The sequence below is a fragment of the Malaya genurostris genome, chromosome 1, assembly GCF_030247185.1.
Source record: "Malaya genurostris strain Urasoe2022 chromosome 1, Malgen_1.1, whole genome shotgun sequence".
NCBI lineage: Eukaryota > Metazoa > Arthropoda > Insecta > Diptera > Culicidae > Malaya > Malaya genurostris.
The window spans coordinates 162,543,818-162,566,650 of NC_080570.1; the positions used below are offsets into that span (position 1 = coordinate 162,543,818).

Below are 22,833 nucleotides of genomic sequence, written 5' to 3' on the forward strand. Positions count from 1 at the left end.
CATCGCTGGAGCATATTTGCCAATCCAATGCACCGGCGAACAATTAAATTTCTTTGCAAAAACTCACAAGATATCGACCGAAATTTTTCGTAACAGGGGATTTAAATGCAAAGCACGTCCAGTGGAATTGTAGGCAAAATAACAGTAATGGTAAAATACTTCATAATTCATAAAAACCATGACGAAATCGAAACATTAAAACCCTTTTATATGTTTATGATAATCAATTTAATTAACTAACGTTTTTGTTTTTAGAAATATAAACTGTCGGCTTTAACGCCGCATTCCTCTTGTTGCTAGTAAATAGTCGCGTAAATTCATGGATTCGGTACATTCTCATCGCAGCACACAAACAGGGGAATCGCCATCCGATTCAACTTTCATCGCGCATTTGTTTCTCGTTCCGTCCGTCGATCTCGGCTTCCGTCTAAAATAGCACTCTCGAATCACTTTCGTCGATATGTTACGTACGTGCCGCCGTTGGCTTTCCTTAAATTCCTATAGAAACAAAATAAAATCCTACAACTATTTGAACAGTAACGGCTCTAATCCTGTATTCCTAGGTTTTGGTTTTTTTGTGCGAACATGGCACGAGTAGAAAAATAGATGGATGACTTTGTGACTTAAACCTACGAAACTTCTTCTAGTCATATTACTTCGTCCTAAATCATCTTCTGTATCTGCTGTATCAGTGCTATTCTATATCGATATAGGCAAATTCGTGTCCTACTTAGTAGCTATCACAACTTGGTCCAGTTCTTCAACAAGCTCTCGGGTCTTTGGATCGCAGGGATGTGAGTGTTTCTTTTTGTTTTGTTTTGTTTCATTTGTCTTACTTAGACTATTGAGCGCGCATATTACGTATACTAGGCGAACAAGGGAAGCGGAAACTTTCTGGTTCTTGAGCGTGTAGGTCGATGGGAAGGGGCGGCGAAGGCTCATCTGTCTTGCAACGGAATATCGCCGTAACCGGCGGCGGTGGCGGCAGCCGCCCTCGCAATCGCTTCCGTTGCCCTTTTCCGGGCCAGGTGCCGCTGCAGCGGTGGAATGGAAAACAGAATAACACCGCTCAGGGCGATCACACTGCCGGCCAAGATGAAACCCGGATTGTACGAGAGGGTCAAATCGTAGAGCCATCCTGTGAACGAAGAAGAGGGGGATTAAAATCGTGTACAAATTGATAGATTGATAGACGGCACGGTCACTTACCGGCTAGCGGAGGTCCCAGGAAGGATGCAATTCCCTGGAATAGCAACAGCAAACCGAAGGCATTCGTTAGCTTGTCCAGCCCGAGCAGATCGACCAGAATGACCGAGGTCAGGCCGACGTAGGCACCGATCGTGAAACCGAACACCGCCGAGTAGGTGGCAAGACTGTAGAAATCGAGGCACAGCACGGAGAAGGCAGTCGCTGTTGGATGAAATGAGAATAAATGTTTCCACTGAGAGATCTCCAAAAACTTACCAAGACCACAAATGGTGAGGCACAGATTGTAAACCAGCAATCGATTTACCCAAGGTTTATCGGAAAGGTAACCCAAAATAATACGGCCTACTGTGTTGGCGATTCCGATCACTCCCAACAGATAACTGGCCTGCTTTGTGTCAATATTCAGTGCGTTGGCCTGTGCTGCCAGATAGACGTAAGGAACGTTAAACCCGACACTGGTCAGGAAGTTGGACACGGTGAAAATGATGAAAACCGGATCACGCAGAATCGAAAAGTTCATCATCTCCTTGTAGGTGTCGGAGGTTTCCTTCGAGCACGGAATACACCCACAGCACAGGGATTTCTCATCTTCACCGCCCAGTGGTTTACCGCCGGCTTGAAGCGATCCGTACGGTCCTCCCTTGGAATGCATCGCCAGACTGACACTGGAAGCGTGCCGGGAGGCGATATTGTGAACCGATCCGGTATAGAGGGCATCCTTCCGGTACATGGTGCCACTTTCCGCCCGTTTGATCGTGACCTGGTCGAACGTGCCGGGCGGGGAAACCAACGGTTGACTTTGGGCAAGATCTTCCTGGCTGTACTTGCGGTTCAGGTTTGAACCACTCTTGGAATGGCCGTTCTACGAAAAGAAAGAAAAACAAAATCAATGAATCTTTATGTAACATTTCTTAAACCACATGTCAAATTGAAAAGCGACCCACTGATTTACTGGAATGAGTATTGATCTAAATTTATCGTAATTGATGATCTAAATGCAAGACATTCAGAGTGAAATAACCGAAAAGGAAAATTACTTCCTATCTCTCCGCTGGTTATGTTTCAGTTTTACTTCCAAACAGTCCAACGTATTTCTCTCCCGTGAGAAACCCTTCCACAATTGATCTGATTCTAATACGGATCTGTGGTGAGCTGGTTCCTCGTGCAGACTTTGACTCTTCCGGTTACATTCACAAACTTCAAACGAAGCAAAAATCAATCCAATTAGTTCTAAATCTCATTTGGTCACATGTTGAAAATAATGTGAATCATGAAAAATGGGTATCGACTCAGCAGTAGATTAATGTAATGATTCAACACAATTGAAGCTAGGAAACTTTCAGTCCTCAAAGTTCAATCTGAACTCAATTTTCCTGTCATCGATGATTAGTATTATATAAATGAGAATTGAATTGTTTTACCAGAACAGTTTCGATACATGGAATTTCCGAAATCGACACTTCTTAGAATTGCATGAAACGTATAGATCAAGTGTTATTTGTAATTTTTTTTGTTGCAAAAAATCGACTCTGGGGTTAGAAATTTTTTGGAGATTTTCGTTATGTCCCAGAGTCGAGATTTTTCAAAAAAAGTTGTATTTCGAGATAACACGAAATCTTGACATTTCATGAATTCTAAGACATTTGCAATCGAAAGAAAATTTTTGATTTCGGAAATCTAAAATTTTTTTCTAGTCCCAGAGTCTTGATTTTTCAAAAAAAAAATCTTTTTTAGATACCACAAAATTGTTTTGGTATCAAACAAAAATTCGATTTCAGAACTCTCAAAATTTATTCTAGTTTCAGAGTCGAGATTTCGAAAAAAAAAAACATATTTTTTCGAGTATCGAGATTTTTCAAAACAACAATTTTTTTTCGAGATTTAGACTTACAAAAAAAGGCAACAGAAAATCTTGACCTTTTTTGTCGTGAATACGACTTACTTTACTATGGGGTGCCTTTTCAAAATTTACTCTCTGAGAGAGTGATGTTTTTGATCGTGAATATCTCTTGTTGTATCTAACGAATCAACATAATTTTTGCTACATGCCATCGGAAATATGATCACAATTTTATGATAAAATTTTAAATTTTGCGACATAATCTCGAATAATTCAAAATTACACTTTCCTGAAATGTTTGGTATAAACGAGTATAAAAGAGGATAATTCATAAGGCGCGTTTGCCTTTCTCGTTTTTTTAAAGCTCATAGCTCAGTGATCTGTGAAAGGATTTATATAATCTAACTACCAAAAGAAACGAAATTTTTCAACTTAAACGTGTATAGCAAAAGCATTGAAGTATTTCAATAGTACACTATTGAAAAACCTGTCTTATTTGACCCATGTCAACACCAGCCAATCAGAACGCGTTCTGAGGAAGAGAACAAAATATCTGCTGCTGTACAACAAATCGTTCGAGAAAAATGCTCCGAAGAGTGCTTAATATCGTAGTGAGTTCCACAATTTGGTCCTTCTGAAGGGCAGGAATGTCCCGTATAGTATCCTGATAGTTTCTTTCAAGGAAATGCAAATCCGAAATGAAATAATCGACATTAAAATTCTGTATGCGGCTATTTTTATAGCCGTTAGGACCACCCATTAGTGAAAAAGTTACAAACGAAATCACGTAAAAAGAAAGCTCCTAACAAAAATTGGATCAGTTTGGATTCTATCCCCACTGCGAGTAGATGTATTTTGTGTCGTTTGCAAAGCTAGTTTCGCTTCCGACAAGAGCGATTACGTCACAGCTGCACGACATTTGCATTGATGCAAAAGCAACGGTGGAGAGCATTACACAAAATCAGCCGTTCTGATGGCTCAAAAGTTTTCTAAAGAACTGTTAGGATTTGTTGTTCGCAAATCGAAGGTAAATATCCCCAGTTTAGTGCAAATCTAGAACAGTTTGGATAGATTTGTGCACTTTTCGCTGTGTAAAATTCACAGTAATCGAGATCAAGTGAAGCCTTCTTTGTTTTTGCGAAAAATATTCCAGAGTTTAATGTTTAGAGAATTACGCAATTTGACCCTTCTGAATGCTAGAAACGAATCCCTACAGCATATTGATAGTTTCGTTCAATAAATTAGGCCTATTGTATCATTGATCAAACCAGCGAATTAATGTTTTCTTTATTGGAAGATTTTAATCGGTTGTAAACGCTACACCTACACCAACCATATCAGTATCGCACCCACGTACAATAGTTCAGCCTGGAATTAGGGTAACCGAGGTATTTTGGCCAGTTCATATATTTTGGCCCACCTGAAAAACTTTATCGGTTTTCTCGGATTTTATCAATGTTAAGTAACCCATGTTGCATTAATTTGAAGCTTATCACATTAAATTACCTATTGCGGAAGAGTTTTTCAAAGATATTACAACATTTGGTGGATATTTTTACAAAGTGGGCCAAAAAAAAATCAATCCTAAAGTGGGCCAAATACCTCTGTTACCCTAGATGACGGAAGTCAGCGGCATCCATCGGAATTCGATTTCAACTCATCACAAACGCTTTCATAAAAGGTTCTTTTCAGAGCCACCATTATTTTATTATAAAGAACTATACTAGTTATTTCATAATATTTGTGTTTCAGAATGTTAAATGTAACTAATCTGTACTTTAGTTTAGGTGCATCGTTTCAAATTCTACATACAATTTCATACATTTGATCAACTAATTGATATTCGGAAGTGTTAAGGAATATGTCAGTTGTTTTCGTATTCACGACATCAAGTTATGTCTCTGGCATTACCCACCCACCTTTTTTTTGAGATATTTGGCATAGAAATAGAATTTCGATTATGGAAATATAAAAAAAAATTGTAGTCCCAGATATTTTTCAAAGAAATTTTTTTTCTCAAGAATTGAGATTTAAAAATAATATTTTTATTTTCGAGATAACACAAAATCTTGTTATTTCATGAATTTTAAGACATTTGGCATACAAAAAATCGATTTCGGAAATCTCAAAATTTTGTCCCAGAGTCTTCAAAAAAGTATTTCAGTAAAAAAATTTTTTTATCGAGAAAAAAATTAAAAAAAAAATTTTTGTCCATAAACTTTTCTAATAAAAGTATTTTTTTTCTGAGAATCAAGATTCAGAAAAAAAAATTTTCGATATAAAACAAAATCTTAACGTTTCATGAATTCAAAGACATTCGGCAGTAAAAATATAAATTTCGATTTCGGAGATCTCGAAATTTTTCTTAGTCTCAGAGTCGAGATTTTTCCAAAACAGAAGTTATTCGAGATTTTCCAAAAAAAAAGATTTTTTTCAAGATGGCACAAAACCTTGACGTTTTTTGAGGTATTCGGCATAAAAAAATTGATTTTGGAAATTTTGGAAAAATTTTTCCAGTCCCAAAGATTAAAAAAAAAAGAAATTTTTTTTCAAGAATTGAGATTTTTCAAAATGAATTTTTTTGTACCACAAAATCTTGACATTTCATGTAATTGTAAGACATGTGGTATCAAAGAAAATTTCGATTTCGGAAATCTCAAAATTATTTTTAGCCTCAGAGACGAGATTTAAAAAAAAAATTGTTTGAGAATCTTTCAAAAAAAATTGAGATAACGTCGAGATTTTTCAACGACACATTTTTTAGAGATAACACAAAATCTTGACGTTTTTTTTAAAGATATTTGGCATCAAAAAAAATTCTATTTCGGAAATCTCAATTTTTTTTTCTAATCCTAACTAAATCTTGACGTTTTATGAATTCTAAGAATAGTTTTGTTTGGAAATCTCAAATTTTTTTCGAGATTTTTCAAAAAAAAAGACAAAAAAAAATTTTTTCTCGAGGTAACAGAAAATCTTGACCTTTTTGTCAGATATTTGGCATAGAAATAGAATGTCGATTACGGAAATCTAAAAAAAAATTTTTTAGTCCCAGAGTCGATATTTTTCAAAGAAATTTTTTTTTCAAGAATTAAGATTAAAAAAAATGTTTTTGTTTTCGAGGTAACACAAAATCTTAATGTTTCATGTAATTCTATGACATTTGGTATCAAAAAAATTTCAATTTCTCAAAAAATTTCGGAAATTTAAAAATATTTTCAAGTTTCAGAATCGAGATTATTCAAAAAACAATTTTTTTCAAGACAACAAAAAATCTTGACGTTATTTTGAGATATTTGGTATAAAAAAAATCTATTTCGGAAATCTAAACAATTTTTTCTGGTCCCAGATTCGAGATTTTTCAAAAAAACATTTTGTTTCGAGAATAGAACTTGGAAAAAAAAATTTCCAAAAATTTAAAAAAAGGGTTTTTTTCAGAGAATTTTGATTCAAAAAAAAGTTTTTTTTCGAGATAAAACAAAATCTCAACGTTTCATGAATTCAAAGACATTCCGCATCAAAAAATGAATATCGATTTCGGAGTTCTCGAAATTTGTTTTAGTCTCAGAGTCGAGATTTTTTTAAAAAAAAAAGGATTTTTTTCGAGATTTCTCAAAAAAAATGTTTTTTTCAAGATGGCACCAAACCTTTCCGTTTTTTGAGATATTCGGCATAAAAAAAATTGATTTTGAAAATTTTGAAAAATTTTTTCCAGTTCCAGAGTCAAGATTTTTCAAAAAAATAATTTTTTTTCAAGAATTGAGATTTTTAAAAACGAATTATTTTTTTGTTTTCGAGGTACCACAAAATCTTGACGTTTCATGTATTTCTAAGACATATGGTATCAAAGATTTTTTTAGATATTTGGCATAAAAAAAAAATTCTATTTCGGAAATCTCAATTTTTTTCCAATCCCAGAGTCAAGATTAAAAAAAACTAAATCTTGACGTTTTATGAATTCAAAGACATTTGGCATTCAAAAAAATCTATTTTTTTTAGATATCGGGCATAAAAAAATCGATTTCGGAATTCTCAAAATTTTTTCTAGTCCCAGAGTCAAGATTAAAAAAAAAGAATTTATTTTGAGAATTTTTCAAAAAAAAATTCGAGATAACGTCGAGATTTTTCAACAACACTTTTTTTTTCTCGAGATAACACAAAATCTTGACGTTTATTTTTAGATATTTAGCATAAAAAAATTCGATTTTAGAAATCTCAACATTTTTTCTAATCGCAATTCGAGATTTAAAAAAAAATTGTTTTTCGAAATAACACTAAATCTTGACGTTTCATTCTAAGACATTTGGCATAAAAATATCCTATTTCGAAAATCTCAATTTATTTTTCAATCCCAGAGTCAAGATTTAAAAGATTTCTAGTCCCAGAGTCGAGATTTTTTTAAGAAAAAAAATTTTTTTTTCAGGATAACATTAAATCTGGACGTTTTTTGAAATATCGGGCATAAATAAAATTGATTTAGGAAATCTCAAATTTTGTTCTAGTCCCAGAGTCGAGATTTAAGAAAAAAAAATTTTTTTGGAGAATTTTTCAAAAAAATTCGAGATAACGTCAAAAATTTTTAACAACACATTTTTTTCGAGATAACATAAAATCTTGACGTTATTTTGAGACATTTGGCATAAAAAATCTATTTTGGAAATCTCCACATTTTTTTCTGGTCCCAGATTAGAGATTTTCAAAAAACATTTTGTTTCGAGAATAGAAATTTGAAAAAAGAAATTTTTTTCCGAAAATTTAAAAAAAAACATAATTTTTTTCTGAGAATTGAGATTTAGAAATTTTTTTTCCGAGATAAAACTAAATCTTGACGTTTCATGAATTCAAAGACATTCGGCATCAGAAAAAAAAATTTCGATTTCGGAGATCTCGAAATTTGTTTCAGTCTCAGAGTCGAGATTAAAAAAAAAAAAGTTTTTTTTTCGATATTTCTCTAAAAAATTTTTTTCAAGATGGCACCAAACCTTGACATTTTTTGAGATATTTGGCATACAAAATTTGATTTTGGAAATTTTGAAAACAATTTTCCAGTCCAAAATCAGGATTTAAAAAAAAAAAACGAATTTTTTTTTCAAGAATTGAGATTTTTCAAAAAGAATTTTTTTTTGTTACCATAAAATCTTGACGTTTCATATAATTCTAAGACATTCGGCATCAAAAAAAAAATTCGTTTTCTCAATAAATTTTCTATTCCCAGAGTCGAAATTGAAAAAAAATTTTTCGAGAATTGAGATTATTCAAAAAACATTTTTTTTCAAGATAAAAAAAATTGACGTTATTTTGAGACATTTGGCATAAAGAAATCTTTTTCGGAAATCTCAACATTATTTTCTGGTCTCAGATCCGTGATTTTTCAAAACACATTTTGTTTCGAGAATAGAAATTTGAAAAAAAAAAAACAATTTTCCAAAAAATTTTCAATAAAAAAGGATTTTTTTTTCTGAGAGTTGAGATTCAGAAAAAAATTTTTTTTTTGAGATAAAACTAAATCTTGACGTTTCATGAATTCTATGACATTCGGAATCAAAAAATATAAATTTCGCTTTCGGAGATCGCGAAATTTTTTTTAGTCTCAGGGTCGAGATTTTTCCAAAAAAGAAGTTTTTTTGAGATTTCCCAAAAAAAAATTTTTTTTTCAAGATGGCACAAAGCCTTGACGTTTTTTGAGATGTTCGGCAAAAAAAATTTATTTTGGAAATTTTGGAAAAAAATTTCCAGTCCCAAAATCGGGAATTGAGATTTTTTGTTTTCGAGGTATCACAAAATCTTGACGTTTCATGCAATTCATGACATTTGGCATAAAAAAAGTACGGGTGTGTAATGTCAGAGCCATAACTGGATATCGTGAATACGAATAAAACTGACACTCTTACTTTATACTTTAGAATACAAATTAGTTTATCGATAGTGTGAATTGTGCAAGTCTTGCCCTTTTACACTACTAGAATTTGAAACGATACACCTAAACTACAGTACAGATTAGTAACATTAAACATTCTGACACACAAATATTACGAAATAACCAGTATAGTTTCTTATGATGGTGGTTCTGAAAAGGACCTTTTATGAAGGCGGATACCGCTGACTTCCGTCTTCTATTTCCAGGATGACCTGTTGTCCGTGAATGCGAAACTGATATGTGTTCTGTTGGAGTCTCCTGCTTCTTCCGCTTGCGGTAACAAGCTTTGTTTTTCGCTTGGAGATTCCTCGATCGCACCATAATCAACACGATGACAACGACAGCCAAATTCGAAATGAATGGCTTCTGAGTCGGTGCTATGCATTTTATATAGCAAATCTGCAGAAAGTTTACTACAAACTACAACTGGTTGAAAAATGGGCCGTATACAATATAGTGCAGTAAAATTTCGCATAATTCTTTGGGTATAAAATTATGGTTCTAAATGGCACCTTAGAGTATTTTGATGTCGATTATTTCATTTCGGATTTCAATATTTTAGTAAAAGATACTATCAAAATGCTGCATGGAAATAATTTCTGGCATCCCAAAAGAGCCAAATTGTATAATTTTCTAAGATATTAAACAGATATTTATATCTAATAAACGAGTTTAAACACTGTTGCGAATTTAGAACTGTGAAATTTGCAAAAAACTGATCAAATTATCTTAGATTTGCACTACACTGATAATTTTAATTTTCGATTTACAAAAAAGCAATCTTTATAGTTCTTTAGGTAACATTTAGAGCCATTAGAAGGGTTGATTTTGCAGAATGTTCCACATTGTTGTCCATTTTCCATTGTATTTTGCTCCAATGCAAACGACCACCAACAGGATGATGTAATCGATCTTCTTCGAAGGGAAACTGGCTCTGCGACCTGACGACCGAAGTCCAAATGAAAGCATTGACGACTGCTGCTCCCGACGATTGAAGTCCAAATGAAAGCACGACCTAAGCGTTTGAGGCTTTATATCACGCAGAAGGTGCACTCTCCGAAGCTGCTGGTTGATTGAATCATTCCCACGACGTCTGCTTCCATCCAACGCACAAGAAGAAATGATCGATTTTCGACCACGGCTCCCCTTTTATATGCAGTCAGTTGAAGGTATGTGCCTGACTATCTTAAAATCGTCGTCCTTGCGCGAAAACCCCAAGCGAAAGTAAAGAGTTTTCCGCATTGCTTTCAAATCATATTTTTGATGAAATAGTGAAATAAAAAAAACAATTTATTCGAGATAACGTCGAGATTTTCCAAAAAATGTTTTTTTTTAAGATAACATAAAATCTTAACGTTTTCGCATTTAAAAAAATTCGATTTAGGAAATCTCAAAATTTTTTCTAGTTTCCGAGTCGAGATTTAAAAAAAAAAAGATTTTTTTTTCGAGAATGGAGATTTAAAAAAATTTTTTTTTTGTTTCCGAGATATCACAAAATCATGATGTTTCATGCAATTCTAAGACATTTGGCATCAAAAAATAAGAATTGTAACTAAAAGAAAACATATATTTTTGAGAATTTAGATTAAAAAAAAATTTATTCGGAATAACGTCGAAATTTTCCAAAAAAAGTGTTATTTTTTCAAGATAACATAAAATCTTGACGTTTCCTTCTAAGACATTTGGCATAAAAAAAAATTCTATTTCGAAAATCTCTAATTTTTTTTTCAATCCCAGAGTCAAGATTAAAAAAAAAACTAAATCTTGACGTTTCATGCAATTCTAAGACATTTGGCATAAAAAAAATCGATTTCAGAAATCTCAGAGTCGAGATTTTTGAACAGAAGAATTTTTATAACACAAAATCTTAATCTTGACGTTTTTTTGGATATCGGGAATAAAAAAAACGATTTCGGAAATCTCAATTTTTTCTAGTTTCGGAGTCGAGATTTTTCAAAGAAAAGAAATTGTTTTCGAGATAACGCCGAGATTTTTCAAAAAAAAGTTTCCTTTCAAGATAACACAAAATTTTGACGTTTTTTGAGGTATTTGGCATAAAAAAAAGAATTCGATTTTAGAAATCTCAAATAATTTTTTTTTTCGAGATAAAAAAAAATCTTGACGTCTCATGTAATTCTAAGACATTTGGCATCAAAAACAAATTTTCGATTTCGAAAACCTCAATAGGATATTTTGAAAATCCATCGAGAAAGAGGGGAAATCTATAAAATTGTTTTGTATAGCAGCCCTTACACGAGACAATATTATTGTCAATACAAGGAGTATTGACAATACTTTTGATCGTGTAATGGAAACTTCATTGGATTGACGAAAATATTGTCAAAAAATCAAAACTGCCCATCAATCCGACAATACTTTCTCTCCAGAGAGAAACTGTTAAATATGTGCAATGGCCTCTTCTCTCAATATTTTAATATTCATTTGCAATATTTGAAGCTCCAAACGCTTGATTTTCTCGAAAAATGCGGACTCAAGTTATCAAGTCAATTGGATTGACGGTATTGACAATACTTTGAATTGACAATAATATTGTCACGTGTAAGGGCTGCTTATGGAATTGGAGATTTTCCACTCAATGCTTGCTAGATCTTCGATGATTGTTTAGCGCGTGCGTCGAGCTGTGCAATGCTTGCCGTCTGGAGAGCAAACTATGAATACTAGATTATTAGTAAAATCGTTTGGCGCGCAAACCGGCACTGTTTTATGTCGTAATTTTACTAAGCCTACTTGATTCACGTGTTTCTTTATTTCAAACCACATGTTCAATGCAGTATGGGCGCCAAATGAACAGACGTAGGTTATTTGGTTATTTTATGATTCGTGGTTGTCTTAAAACTCCAGAAATGTGAATCTGTATCTTCACCGTAGATGTTATTATTGTTGTCGAAATGCACTGAAACTTCATTCAGAGACATACATTAATAGCAAGTCCATTCACCTTCAGCATCAATAAACACTTGATACCTTCAAAGGATACTTAGAACGAGATTTTCTGAGTATTTTTCCCAAAAACTACCTCCACTCGAACCATTTATTTTGCCTCTTTTGAGGTTATTTCATCCAGAGAACCGAGATTCGAAAACATATCGACATGTCACACATTTTTGAAACGATTCACCCGCTTTCTCGTAAACTGGTTCGATGTTTGCATGTATTTTGTTTGGGTCATTTTCGGACATTTAAAATGCCCCACGAAAAAAACTGCTTCGAAGTGCAAAGCGTACTCATTTTGAAAAAAAAAATGGTGAGACCGAATTAAAAACAATTGTCAGTTGATTCATTTTGACGGAACATGCAGAAAAATACCACTCTACTTCAGATTCGCCAGAAATAGGAGGAAAAAAGTGCAAAATGCACATGAACAAGTGTAAGAGGTACATGAACAGGTGCAAAAGTAGTGCGGAAAGTAAAAAAACAATTACAGAAATGATAGAAACAAGTACTGAGATTACTGGCACAAGTGCGGAGAGTGCAGGAAGCGGTACAGAAAGTGCAGATAGTACAAGAACAGGTGGTACATACAATTTAGAAACAATTACAAAACGTTAAGGAAAAAGAACAGAACGTACATGACGTACAGGAACAAGGTGTTCTGCAAATAGCAGAGGATTCTCGTCTGCCTATCAGTTTATGTTGAACTGCTAGGGGGGCATAACAGTTCACCATTAACTGTTATGCACTGACGAATTAAAGACGGAACGTAAAGCTAATAAAATACGACCATGTCAAAATGTCAAAAGGTACTCACCGATCCCAGAGCGATTCTAGGCGAATTTCCAATGCTTTGCGAACGGTTAAGGCTGTGCTCATCTTCTTCGATGGATTCTTTGATGGATGCTAGAAAAAAAAAGATCAATTGAAAGTTAGTTGAAATCATTGCTATTTATTTAGTTTCTTTTTCCGAACCTGCTTTGGAATGTGGTGCGTCAACTTTCGGTGCCTCGATCGGTGGTGGTTCGACGGCTTTTAACGGACGGAACATGGCACCGAAAACGGACGTTCCCAGTACAATCACCGCCATAACGAGCAGAGCGTTCTGCCAGCCAAGTTTCGTGATCAGTATGTCCGTGACGGGAGCGAAGATGAACGTACCCAGTCCGGAACCGCACACCGCAATTCCGGTGGCCAGTGAACGCAATCGTTCGAAGTACATCGTCACACTGACGATGGCCGGTAGGTAGATCAAACCGAGTCCCAGTCCGGTACCGAAACCGATCGTGATGAACAGCGTGAAGACATTCCGGGCGTAGACGCTGACGGCCAGACAGGCCGAAGCTAGCACCGAACCGGCTATCGTAACCGCCCGGCAGCCGTACCGATTGACCAGCGAGGACGAAACGGGACCTACGGAAAAAAAAATCATTATCAAGACAACAAAAAAATTGTAACTTCAAACATCAAAAGACAACAAAAAAACATGAAAGACAAGCATGTTTTTTTCCCGGTTCAAAGTCATGTTCTCAAGTGAAAATCGATTGCACCCTTCCCCCGTAGCCTAGTCCTGCAACAAACACTTCCCGAAGCCGTTCTCTATCAATATTTTATTGTGTCAATTTAGTGCAGTAAAACAATGCCTGTCCAAGATAGCCTTGACATCGACTACTGCTGCTGCTTCTATGGCAGCTGACGAGGGTAAGTTCGTGTGTTACCTTTTTCCCCTACCAACCGCCACGCGATAGTTTACCAAGATAACAAAGTATGCCTTGGCGTAGGTCGGGACCAGTCAGTCGTCGGCTCGAGTGCAGAATAAATATAGATACTGTTGCAGCTGCCGTTGTTGACCGTGACTGACAGTAACTATGGGAACACTCGGCTGGGTGCGAAAAAATAAACAAAATCTTCCTACCCGAACAGAGCGTCACTCCGACCAGAATCGAAGCAATCCATGCCGTGTAGCCTTTCCCTTCCTTGAAGTAATCGAGAAACTCGACGTAGAAAATACCGAACGAGTAGGTCATGCCGTCCGCTGAAAGTGAGAAGCGAGAGAGAGAGAGAAAAAAAACAAATAATTAGAGTTTAATGCAATAGAGTTGGAATGTCCGCAGTGACTGCGGAAATTTGATAAACTAAATAGTTTTCCGTAGACGAAGATTGGCGGCACACGATGCGGTAGGAAACGGACCCGAGGAATTCTTGATGAATGAAATAAGTTGATTAAATCAGGTGTCAGATAACGAACCGGCGTGTCCCGGCTAAAGGCGATGGTTTAGTGAATGTGCATCCCTCACCGTATTCGGGTGGGAATTTGTATCGGTATGGAAACAAATACGTTTGACTTTACTATGAGAGCGCCTTTTCCAAATTCGCCCCATGGAAGAATGGGTAGAAATTAATCGTGAATATCTCGAATTGCACTTAAAGAAATGTGATCAGCAATATAACTAAAATATTTAGTTTTTGTTGAATTTTTAGAAACAGTAAAGAAAATCCAATCGAAACAGAAATCTTGGGCCTGTGTGCCGAGCTCTTATTTACTTCTTCGCAGTATGAAATAAGCATAGATGGAGGCCCATAAATTGCTGAGTTTTGTTCCCATAGGGTTGAAAATTTCACAGGATATTCTTGAAATATTCTACTATTAAAAAATACAAGGTAAAACATAAATGATTTTTTCAAAACTGTTAGACCCTACCCGTCCCTTAACTCCGTACGACGTAGATGCATTCTGAGATGCAATGATATTTAAAGACTGTCCCAGAAAGTATGGACGCAACCAAAAACCGCTGCCATTTCGCAATGGTTCAGAATCTGTCAATTTTTATGGCTGCGTCCTTTTTTGGTTACACTCTTCTCTAACCACTTGTGCAGTTGTTTATTCGTTTTCATTAGTTTGTTTCGAAATGCGTGGACTTTCAGCAGAACAACGTCGAAAAATTGTGTACAAATGGTGCACAGAATGCGGACTGTCACTGAGAAAGATAGCAAAAATGGAAGGAGTAAGTGAAAAAGCCGTGCGAAATGCAATCAGGAAGTTCGGTGAGGATAACACCTTTGAGGATAAACTGAAAACGGGTCGAAAAAACGGTCCTGCTAACCCTCAGTTGGATAAACGTGTACTGAAGGCGTTCGAGCAAAAGAAGGAGGTTTCAGTTCGGGGTGTGGCCAAAAAAGTGGGCACTTCGAAGTCAAATGTTCTTCGTGCTAAAGAACGTTAGAATCTACGAATCAGGCCGAGGGTTCGAAAGCTGTACAATACGATTCTTGCTGGAAATTTGACCTGCATAATTATGGACGACGAAACCTACGTGAAACTCGAATACAAATCCTTGCCGGGACCACAATATTATACGGTGCGAGAAGGGCAAGTGTTAAACCAGTCCGACACATCGATTGAAGTCGAAAAATTTAGTAAGAAAGCTATGGTCTGGCAAGCAATTTGTAGCTGCGGTAAGATTTCGAAACCCTTCATCACCACTGCTTCAATGAACAGCGAAATATACATCAAGTAATGTTTACAAAAACGACTTCTACCCATGATTCGAAGCCACAAGGATCCTGTTGTCTTCCGGCTAGATCTTGCTTCTTGCCACTACTCGAAATCAACGGTCGTCCCAAAAGACATGAATCCACCAATTTGCCCACAACTTCGACCAATTGAGGAATTTTGGGCATTAACGAAGGCACATCTTAAGAAACATGTCTCGGCAGCCGAAACCATTCAACAGCTCGAAAAAGATTGGAAAAAAGTGTCAAAACTTGTCGCCAAGAAGTCTGTACGGAATTTAATGAGGAACGTTCGCAAGAAGGTGCGCCAGCTAGTCTACAATGGCTAAGTAGCAAATGTTGAGAATAATATTCTGTTGTTGTGGTCTAATATTATCAGTATATCGAATAAAATTTAAATATCTAACACTTGTGAATTATTTACAGCGAAATCAAAGTGCGTCCATACTTTCTGGGACAGTACTCTTTAGTACTAAAACTCTGAGTAACTTTTCGTATCCATTCAGTTACCGGATCCGGATTGTTTTGACAGCAGCTTGTCTGGAAATGTTTTCTCTTTTGGAGCCAAAAATTTCACAGCGATTCATTTTGTTTCAGAGCAGTTATACTTAATGCAAACCACAGCGAATATTAGACGTATTCAGTTTCAAATCGTGCAGTCATAGAAATTTATTAATGTGACAAGATTACAACAAATATCGTAGTGATGGCAGATTATTGGTAGCTTCCCGGACTAAAGTTCTTCAAGCCCGAGATCAGTCAAGGTGATGTTCTTTGTTGTGGCCAAAACAGTTCGCTAGAAAGTTCATGATCTGCCAAGGTATTTGCAGTTGCGTGAAAAAAACAAAAACAGGTTGTCGTAGCAAACAAGACTATGGAATCAAGAAGAAGGGATTGAAAAAGCGTATTCTACCGTTTGTTAAAACTCACACTCACTGTATCAGTAGAGTCTTGGTCAGGTTCGTCAAGATTTTGACGTGAATACGTCTTACTTTACTATGGGGTGCCTTTCCTAAGTTTACCCTCTGACAGAGTGATAAGTTTTTGATCGTGAATATCTTTTGTTGTATTTAACGTATCGACATAGTTTTACCTGTACGTCTACGGAGATATGATCAGCAATTTGTGGTAGAATTTTCAGTAGAATGAAATAACCACTGATAACTTTAATGCTTTGCTCTTTATAGCCTGCTCTGAATCGGTCTGAAGCTCAATTTTAGTTCCAGAATCCAGTTCCAAAGTTCAGATCGAAGCCCAGATTTCATTTCCAAATTTTGTTCCAAAGTCCAGGTCTAAAATGAATATCTCAATTCCAAATTTCAGTTTCAAAATCCAGGCTTGAAGTCCTGCTCTGAAATTCAGTTTCGGAATCCAAGAATTGATTTTATTTTCCCTGTTCAGAATTCAGATCTCAAATTAAGTTCATCGTGCAGAATCCAAGGCCAGAATCTAGTTCTGGAACTGAAACAGAATTTCAGCACTGAACTCGAAGCCCGGATTTTGAAACCGAAATTTGGAACTGAGATCAGCATCTTGATTCTAGGCCTGGACTTTGGAAATGAAATCTGGACTTCGATCTGAATTTTGGAACTGAATTCTGGAACTAAAATTGAGGTTCAGATCAGAATTCAGTTCCAAAATTTCGGTTGGAAATTCTGAATTGGTTTAGAATTATGAAACTGAGTTTTGAACCTGAAGTTTCGGACCAAAATTTAGTTGTGTTTCCAGAATTCAGTTCTAAAATGCATTCAAAAATCCAGGTTCAGAGTTCAGTTCCAGAATTCAGGTCTAGAATTTGGGTCCAAATATCAGTTCCACTATTCTAGGAGTGTAACTGAATTCAGGAACTAGATTCTGAAGATTTTCGAACAAAAATCCGGATCGGAATTTCTGTACCGGAGCTCTGTAATTAAAATTCAACAGCAGACCACAATCCAGATCCACAGTTCAGTGCTTGAATTTAGGTTCAGGATTCAGTGTCAAAACGGAATCCTGTTCTCGAATTCAGTTCCAAAACATAGGTTCAGTGATCACTTTAACAATCCAGATCTAGTTCTAGAATTCAGTAACCGAGTTCAGTTCCAGAATCTAGCATCAAAATTGAGTCTCAAAGATCAAGGCCAGAATTCTGTTCTAGCACCTGGTTTAGAAATTCGGTTCCAGATTTCCTGGTCTTGAATTCAGATTCTATAACATCAAACCATCAATTTTATTCGTATTCACCTCATCCGGTTATGTCTCATGACATTACCCACCCACCTTTTTTTCTCTCTTTAGAGTACAATAAATGAGCATCGTTTTGAGTACCCGGTATTGTTATTTCATTAACATGAGTCCGCATGGATGAAGTTGAAAATATATAATGCAGTATTTTTCGATATTCGAACACATACATATATAGAATGTTTCTGAATAGCTGCTGAAATCTGTTTAGTAGACGTTTGAAAATTTTTAAGATTTTTGAAATATCAGTATAGACCGAAATTTCGCATGTAACAGAAAAGAACGTGTCGTTACTAAATATCTACACTAGCAGCAGATCTAGTTGGCTGCCTTGAGTCACTCCAGACCGGTTCGAGAGAACTTCCGATATACAGGATCTAATTTTAACACAGACGGAATGGGTTTATATGGTATCCTAACTCGTCCATGAGAACTATTCCGCACTATTCCTAGTTTCAGATGTTTAGAAAAATTATGTCATCAAGAGACTGTATTTTACTTTCGAGGCTTCAATTATTCAAGAGTCATCTTGGGCTTGGGTTATAAGATATACACAAGAAGTAATTTTAATCGTATGGAATTGGTTGTGGCCGAGCGTTTTTTTTTTCATAAATACGTTTATTTCATGCGGCAATTTACATAAGTTTTTCTTCGCCGTAGCATCACTTTTACATTGAATTCTTATCCTAATATAATACTAATATAGTCACAACGATTTTAGTTTAATAAAAAATATTCCTCTTATTTTTTAAATGTCATATTATTTTAACCAAACGATTAACTGCTATAAATTATAAAATAAGCTGAAATTTTTATACATTTTGTTGTTGATTTCGTAACCTATTTTGAGTTTGTGAGTTATTGGATGAACTAATGGACGCAGTAGGAGTCAGAACTAAGACTAAAAAGGGTCAATTATTAAATTGAAACTTCAATTGTCTTTATGAAATGATAAAGAAGTTTCATGTAAGAATGGTCACGACAAGCAAGAATGTCTCGAACTGGGACATTGGATAGTCTACCTTGGGTACGCAAAGAATTTATTAGTTGAGATCTGACATCACGATACTCCACGCATGTCCAAACGACATGATCAATATCCCGATAACCTTCTCCGCAAGCACAATGATTAGTTTCGGAAAGTGCAATTCGAAGGGGATGTGCAGCTAACGTGTAGTGATTGGACATGAGTCTGGACATCACACGAATGAAGTCTCTACTCACATCCAGCCCCCTGAACCTTGCCTTAGTTGATATTTTCGGAATAATTGAGTGCATCCACCGACCCAGATCATCTTTATCCCAAGAAGCTTGCCAGCTGGCAAGTGTTCTTTGGCGAGACGCGCTATAGAATTCGTTGAAAGCAATCAGTCTCTCATAAATTTCACCCTCAATAGCACCACGTTTGGCTAAAATATCGGCTCTTTCATTGCCTGGAATGGAGCAATGAGCCGGGACCCAAACTATTGTGATTTGATAATTATTATTTAATATGTCGTTCAGACACTGTTTTATTTTGCCCAAGAAAAACGGTTCATTTTTGCCAGCAGCGTTTGACCAAATGGCTTCAATTGCACTCAGACGATCTGTGAAAAGAAAATAATGGTTTGAAGATAATGTGACGATTACACTCAAACTATAATGAACTGCTGCTAACTCTGCTATATAAACAGATGCAGGTTCTTGAAGCCTAAATGAGACCGAAACATTATTGTTGAATATACCAAACCCAGTAGCCTCTTCAATTCGTGATCCGTCCGTGAAAAATATTTTCTCAGAGTCAATATGCCTGAACTTACTTGTAAATATTTTTGGGATTTCCAACGAGCGAAGGTGTTCCGGGATTCCACGCACATCGCGCTGCATGGATGTGTCGAAAAATAACGTTGAGTCAGGGACATTTAGGAGGCTGTCAAGCTATCTTGAAGGGTTGATTTCCTGTGACATATGGTTAAAATATACTGTCATGAATCTTGTTTGAGATCGAAGCTCAACTAGCCTTTCGAAGTTACTAATAACCAGGGGATTCAGCACCTCACATCTTATTAGCAGTCGCGATGAAAGCTCCCAAAAGCGATCTTTCAATGGAAGAACTCCCGCCAGAACTTCAAGACTCATTGTATGTGTCGAATGCATGCAGCCTAAGGCAATTCGCAAACAACGATATTGAATTCGCTTTAATTTGATAATATTGATCCATATTCCATCACTGAAAGTATCGTTGTCTGGTACAATTTTATTAGATCTTCCGGAGGAGCCCCCCCCCCCCCCCAGATTCTGTTATTGTTCGAAGAAAATTCACTCTTTGTTGGCATTTTGTTATCAGATACCTAATGTGTCCTCCCCATGTGCATTTGGAAAAATTATAGACGAGCGGACTGAGGCATGAGCCTTGCGGGAGACCCATGTAGCTAATTCTGATTGTTGCCAAATCGCCATGTGAAAAATACATTATTTATAACCGCTGGAAGTCCAAGTGTCGAGACGTCGAAGAATAATTTTTTCGAACAATTTTCTGATGCAGGACAACATCGCAATGGGTCTATATGAGTTGTGATTGGAAGCTGGTTTCCCCGGCTTTTGAACGGCGATAACTTTCACTTACCTCCAGTCAGGTGGAACAATATTTTGCTCAAGAAACTTGTTGAACAATTCCAACAAACGTCTTTTTGCGAGGTCGGGCAGATTCTGCACCAAGTTGAATTTAATTCTGTCCAACCCAGGAGCGTTATTGTTACACAACATGAGTACTATGGAAAATTCCATCATTGAAAAGGGGTTATTAATAAAAACATTATTTGGAGGAGATTCCCGAATAATGCTCTGCGTAGGAACAGAATCTGGTCAAACTTTCCTAGCAAAGTCAAATATCCATCGGTTCGAGTATTCATCACTCTCATTGTCCACGTTACGATTCCTCATTCGTCTGGCCGTGTTCCAAAGAGTGCTCATTGAGGTTTTTCTTGACAAACCTTCGACAAAATGTCTCCAGTAGCTACATTTTTTGGCTCGAAGTATGCTCTTGTTCATGGTTTCTAAAACCATAAGTTTTTCAAAATTCTGAGGAGTTCCTCCTCCCCGTTTTAGAAACGTCTTGAAAGCATTTTGTTTTGCGAGTTTAGCCTCTGAGCACTCTTTGTCCCACCAGGGGTTGGGAGGCCTTCTGTTAGTCGTTTGCCCAGGGAAGCGTTCAGTTTGAGATTGTTCTGCGGCCTCCAGAATCGAACAAACGAGGAAGTCATATTCTTCAAGTGGGGGGAGCTCTTCCATGGAATTTAAGATACTTGACATATTACTTTGGATTTTAATCCAGTCAATATTTTTTGTCAAATCATATGGAATGTTAACTGAATTAGCAATGCCTTTGTTACTGCTAATTGAGATGATGATTGGTAAATGATCGCTACCGTGTAAATCAGGAAATACTTTCCAGGTCTAGTCGAATTGAAGTCGAGCAAAGAGATAAATCTAATGCACTTGGACGTGCAGGAGGTCTTGGGATCCTTGTCATGCTACCCATATTTAGTACCGTCATGCTAAAATTGTCGCATTGTTGTTAAAGCAAATACATCACATTTTTGACTATGCAACAAAACTTTAAATGAATCAAGTTTTGGCATGATGCTTCGACAATTCCACTGCAGGACAGTGATTAAATCATTTGCGGCGGATGATAAATTATCCATCAAATGACACAAAACCTGAGAGAACTGGCCATTGAGCTGATAACTATTTCAAAAAAGCTGATTACTGTTTCAAAAAAGCTATTGGAAGGAATGCCGTTATGATAGTCTTTACAGGTTTAGAAATATTGAATGCTGCGAAAATTCATTCTACAATTTCCGAAAATTTCAGTAATCCTCATGGTGCACGGAACCACCCGCGATCCCATTTCAACCAGAATAGTAGTTGGTTTTCTGAATTCGATTGGTTAAAATTTGGTACAACTAATCAATTGTTGTTTTAACTAAACTGTCATTTTTGTTTTTCGAAACGATGGTTGAAACAACTAATTTAACTGTTTGAAAAAAAAAATGCTGTCAATTAGTGAGGACACATACCTTTCAATTTCAACAAATATTTTAGTTGAAATAACTGGTGTTGTTATTGAAACAAAATTCTGTTAGTTGAAAAATAAATCGGGTTTATTTGTTTTAGACATTGCAAATAGTTGAATCCATTCGAACAATGTTATTGATTTGCGAAAATTTTAGTCAATTTATATGAGCTTGGGTGCATCAACCGCTGGGAATTGCGATATCGCAATTTTATGATCGAAGGGTTCTCCGTGTGGCTGTGAAATGGAGCCCCCTGGATTATTGTCTTTCTTGTGCTAGTTCCTGGATTGGTTTGTGAATTTGACAAACCAGGAGGCACAGTTTTTGGTTTTAAATTTGGCTTTTTGGATTTAACACGGGAATCTTTTTTTGAAGGTGTAACTTTAGGTATCTTTTCTGGTATTTTGTGGTTTGGTAATTTCCTCTTAACAGACCCTTGAGGAGTGACAAACGAGGTATCTTCACTATTTCCGTCAGAGTCAGATTTCTCTGGTAACATTTGAAAAACCGTTTTCGATTTCCAAAGGTGGGACATAAAGTGGCTGAGCGTTGTGTTGACGAAAAACTCGAATTTGGTTCTCATTCTTAAGCTCGTTAGGATAATGGTTCGCTACTTTCAGCATCAATGCGAATAATATTCAATTACTCCGGTAGTCTCCCTGTCAAATATGAGCCAAATCGAAATATTAGCAGTGAAAATGAGCAATAGAAAATTAAATTAAAACTTGATTTCGTCTGCGGTTCTTGAAATTAACGGATTCAACCGGCCCATCAATGCTATAAAATTAAGATGTTTGTGGTGAGTTTTGTTTTTCGCATCGCGACCACAATACTGAGCTCGGCAATCACGTGCTTTTCTGTCAAGTCACAAGATCATCGAGAAAACAAAATAATGCTTTGGTGTACGTTGCACGGATGTTTTGACTGTCATCCTGTCAAAACATCCGATCTCGCGTGACTGTGCCTGGCGCACGGCTCTGCTCCCGGTGACCCTTTTTCAAAATCGGAACGGTATTTAAAGCGAACTCGAAATCACTCACCAAGTGGCAACACGCGGATTATCGCTCACTGCCACTTGGTATTTCTGCTAGCCCGGACGGAACACGGGTGCTGATAAGCTACAG

General features: G+C 36.3%; 1 protein-coding gene across 4 annotated transcripts in view; it reads right to left on the reverse strand.

The window, feature by feature from the left end:
• Nucleotides 1–204: 204 nt before the first annotated feature.
• The window catches only part of LOC131426566 (monocarboxylate transporter 5), a 58,044-nt gene continuing 35,415 nt past the window's right edge, over nucleotides 205–22,833 (reverse strand). For all 4 annotated transcript variants that reach the window (XM_058589408.1, XM_058589410.1, XM_058589411.1 and 1 more), the window contains 6 exons: nucleotides 13,831–13,950; nucleotides 12,891–13,328; nucleotides 12,733–12,821; nucleotides 1,465–2,071; nucleotides 1,210–1,410; nucleotides 205–1,138 (listed from right to left, as the gene is read on the reverse strand). In XM_058589408.1, coding sequence (XP_058445391.1) covers nucleotides 939–1,138; nucleotides 1,210–1,410; nucleotides 1,465–2,071; nucleotides 12,733–12,821; nucleotides 12,891–13,328; nucleotides 13,831–13,950 — 1,655 coding nt within the window. In that variant the 3' untranslated portion in view covers nucleotides 205–938. The remainder of the gene's footprint in view (nucleotides 1,139–1,209; nucleotides 1,411–1,464; nucleotides 2,072–12,732; nucleotides 12,822–12,890; nucleotides 13,329–13,830; nucleotides 13,951–22,833) is intronic.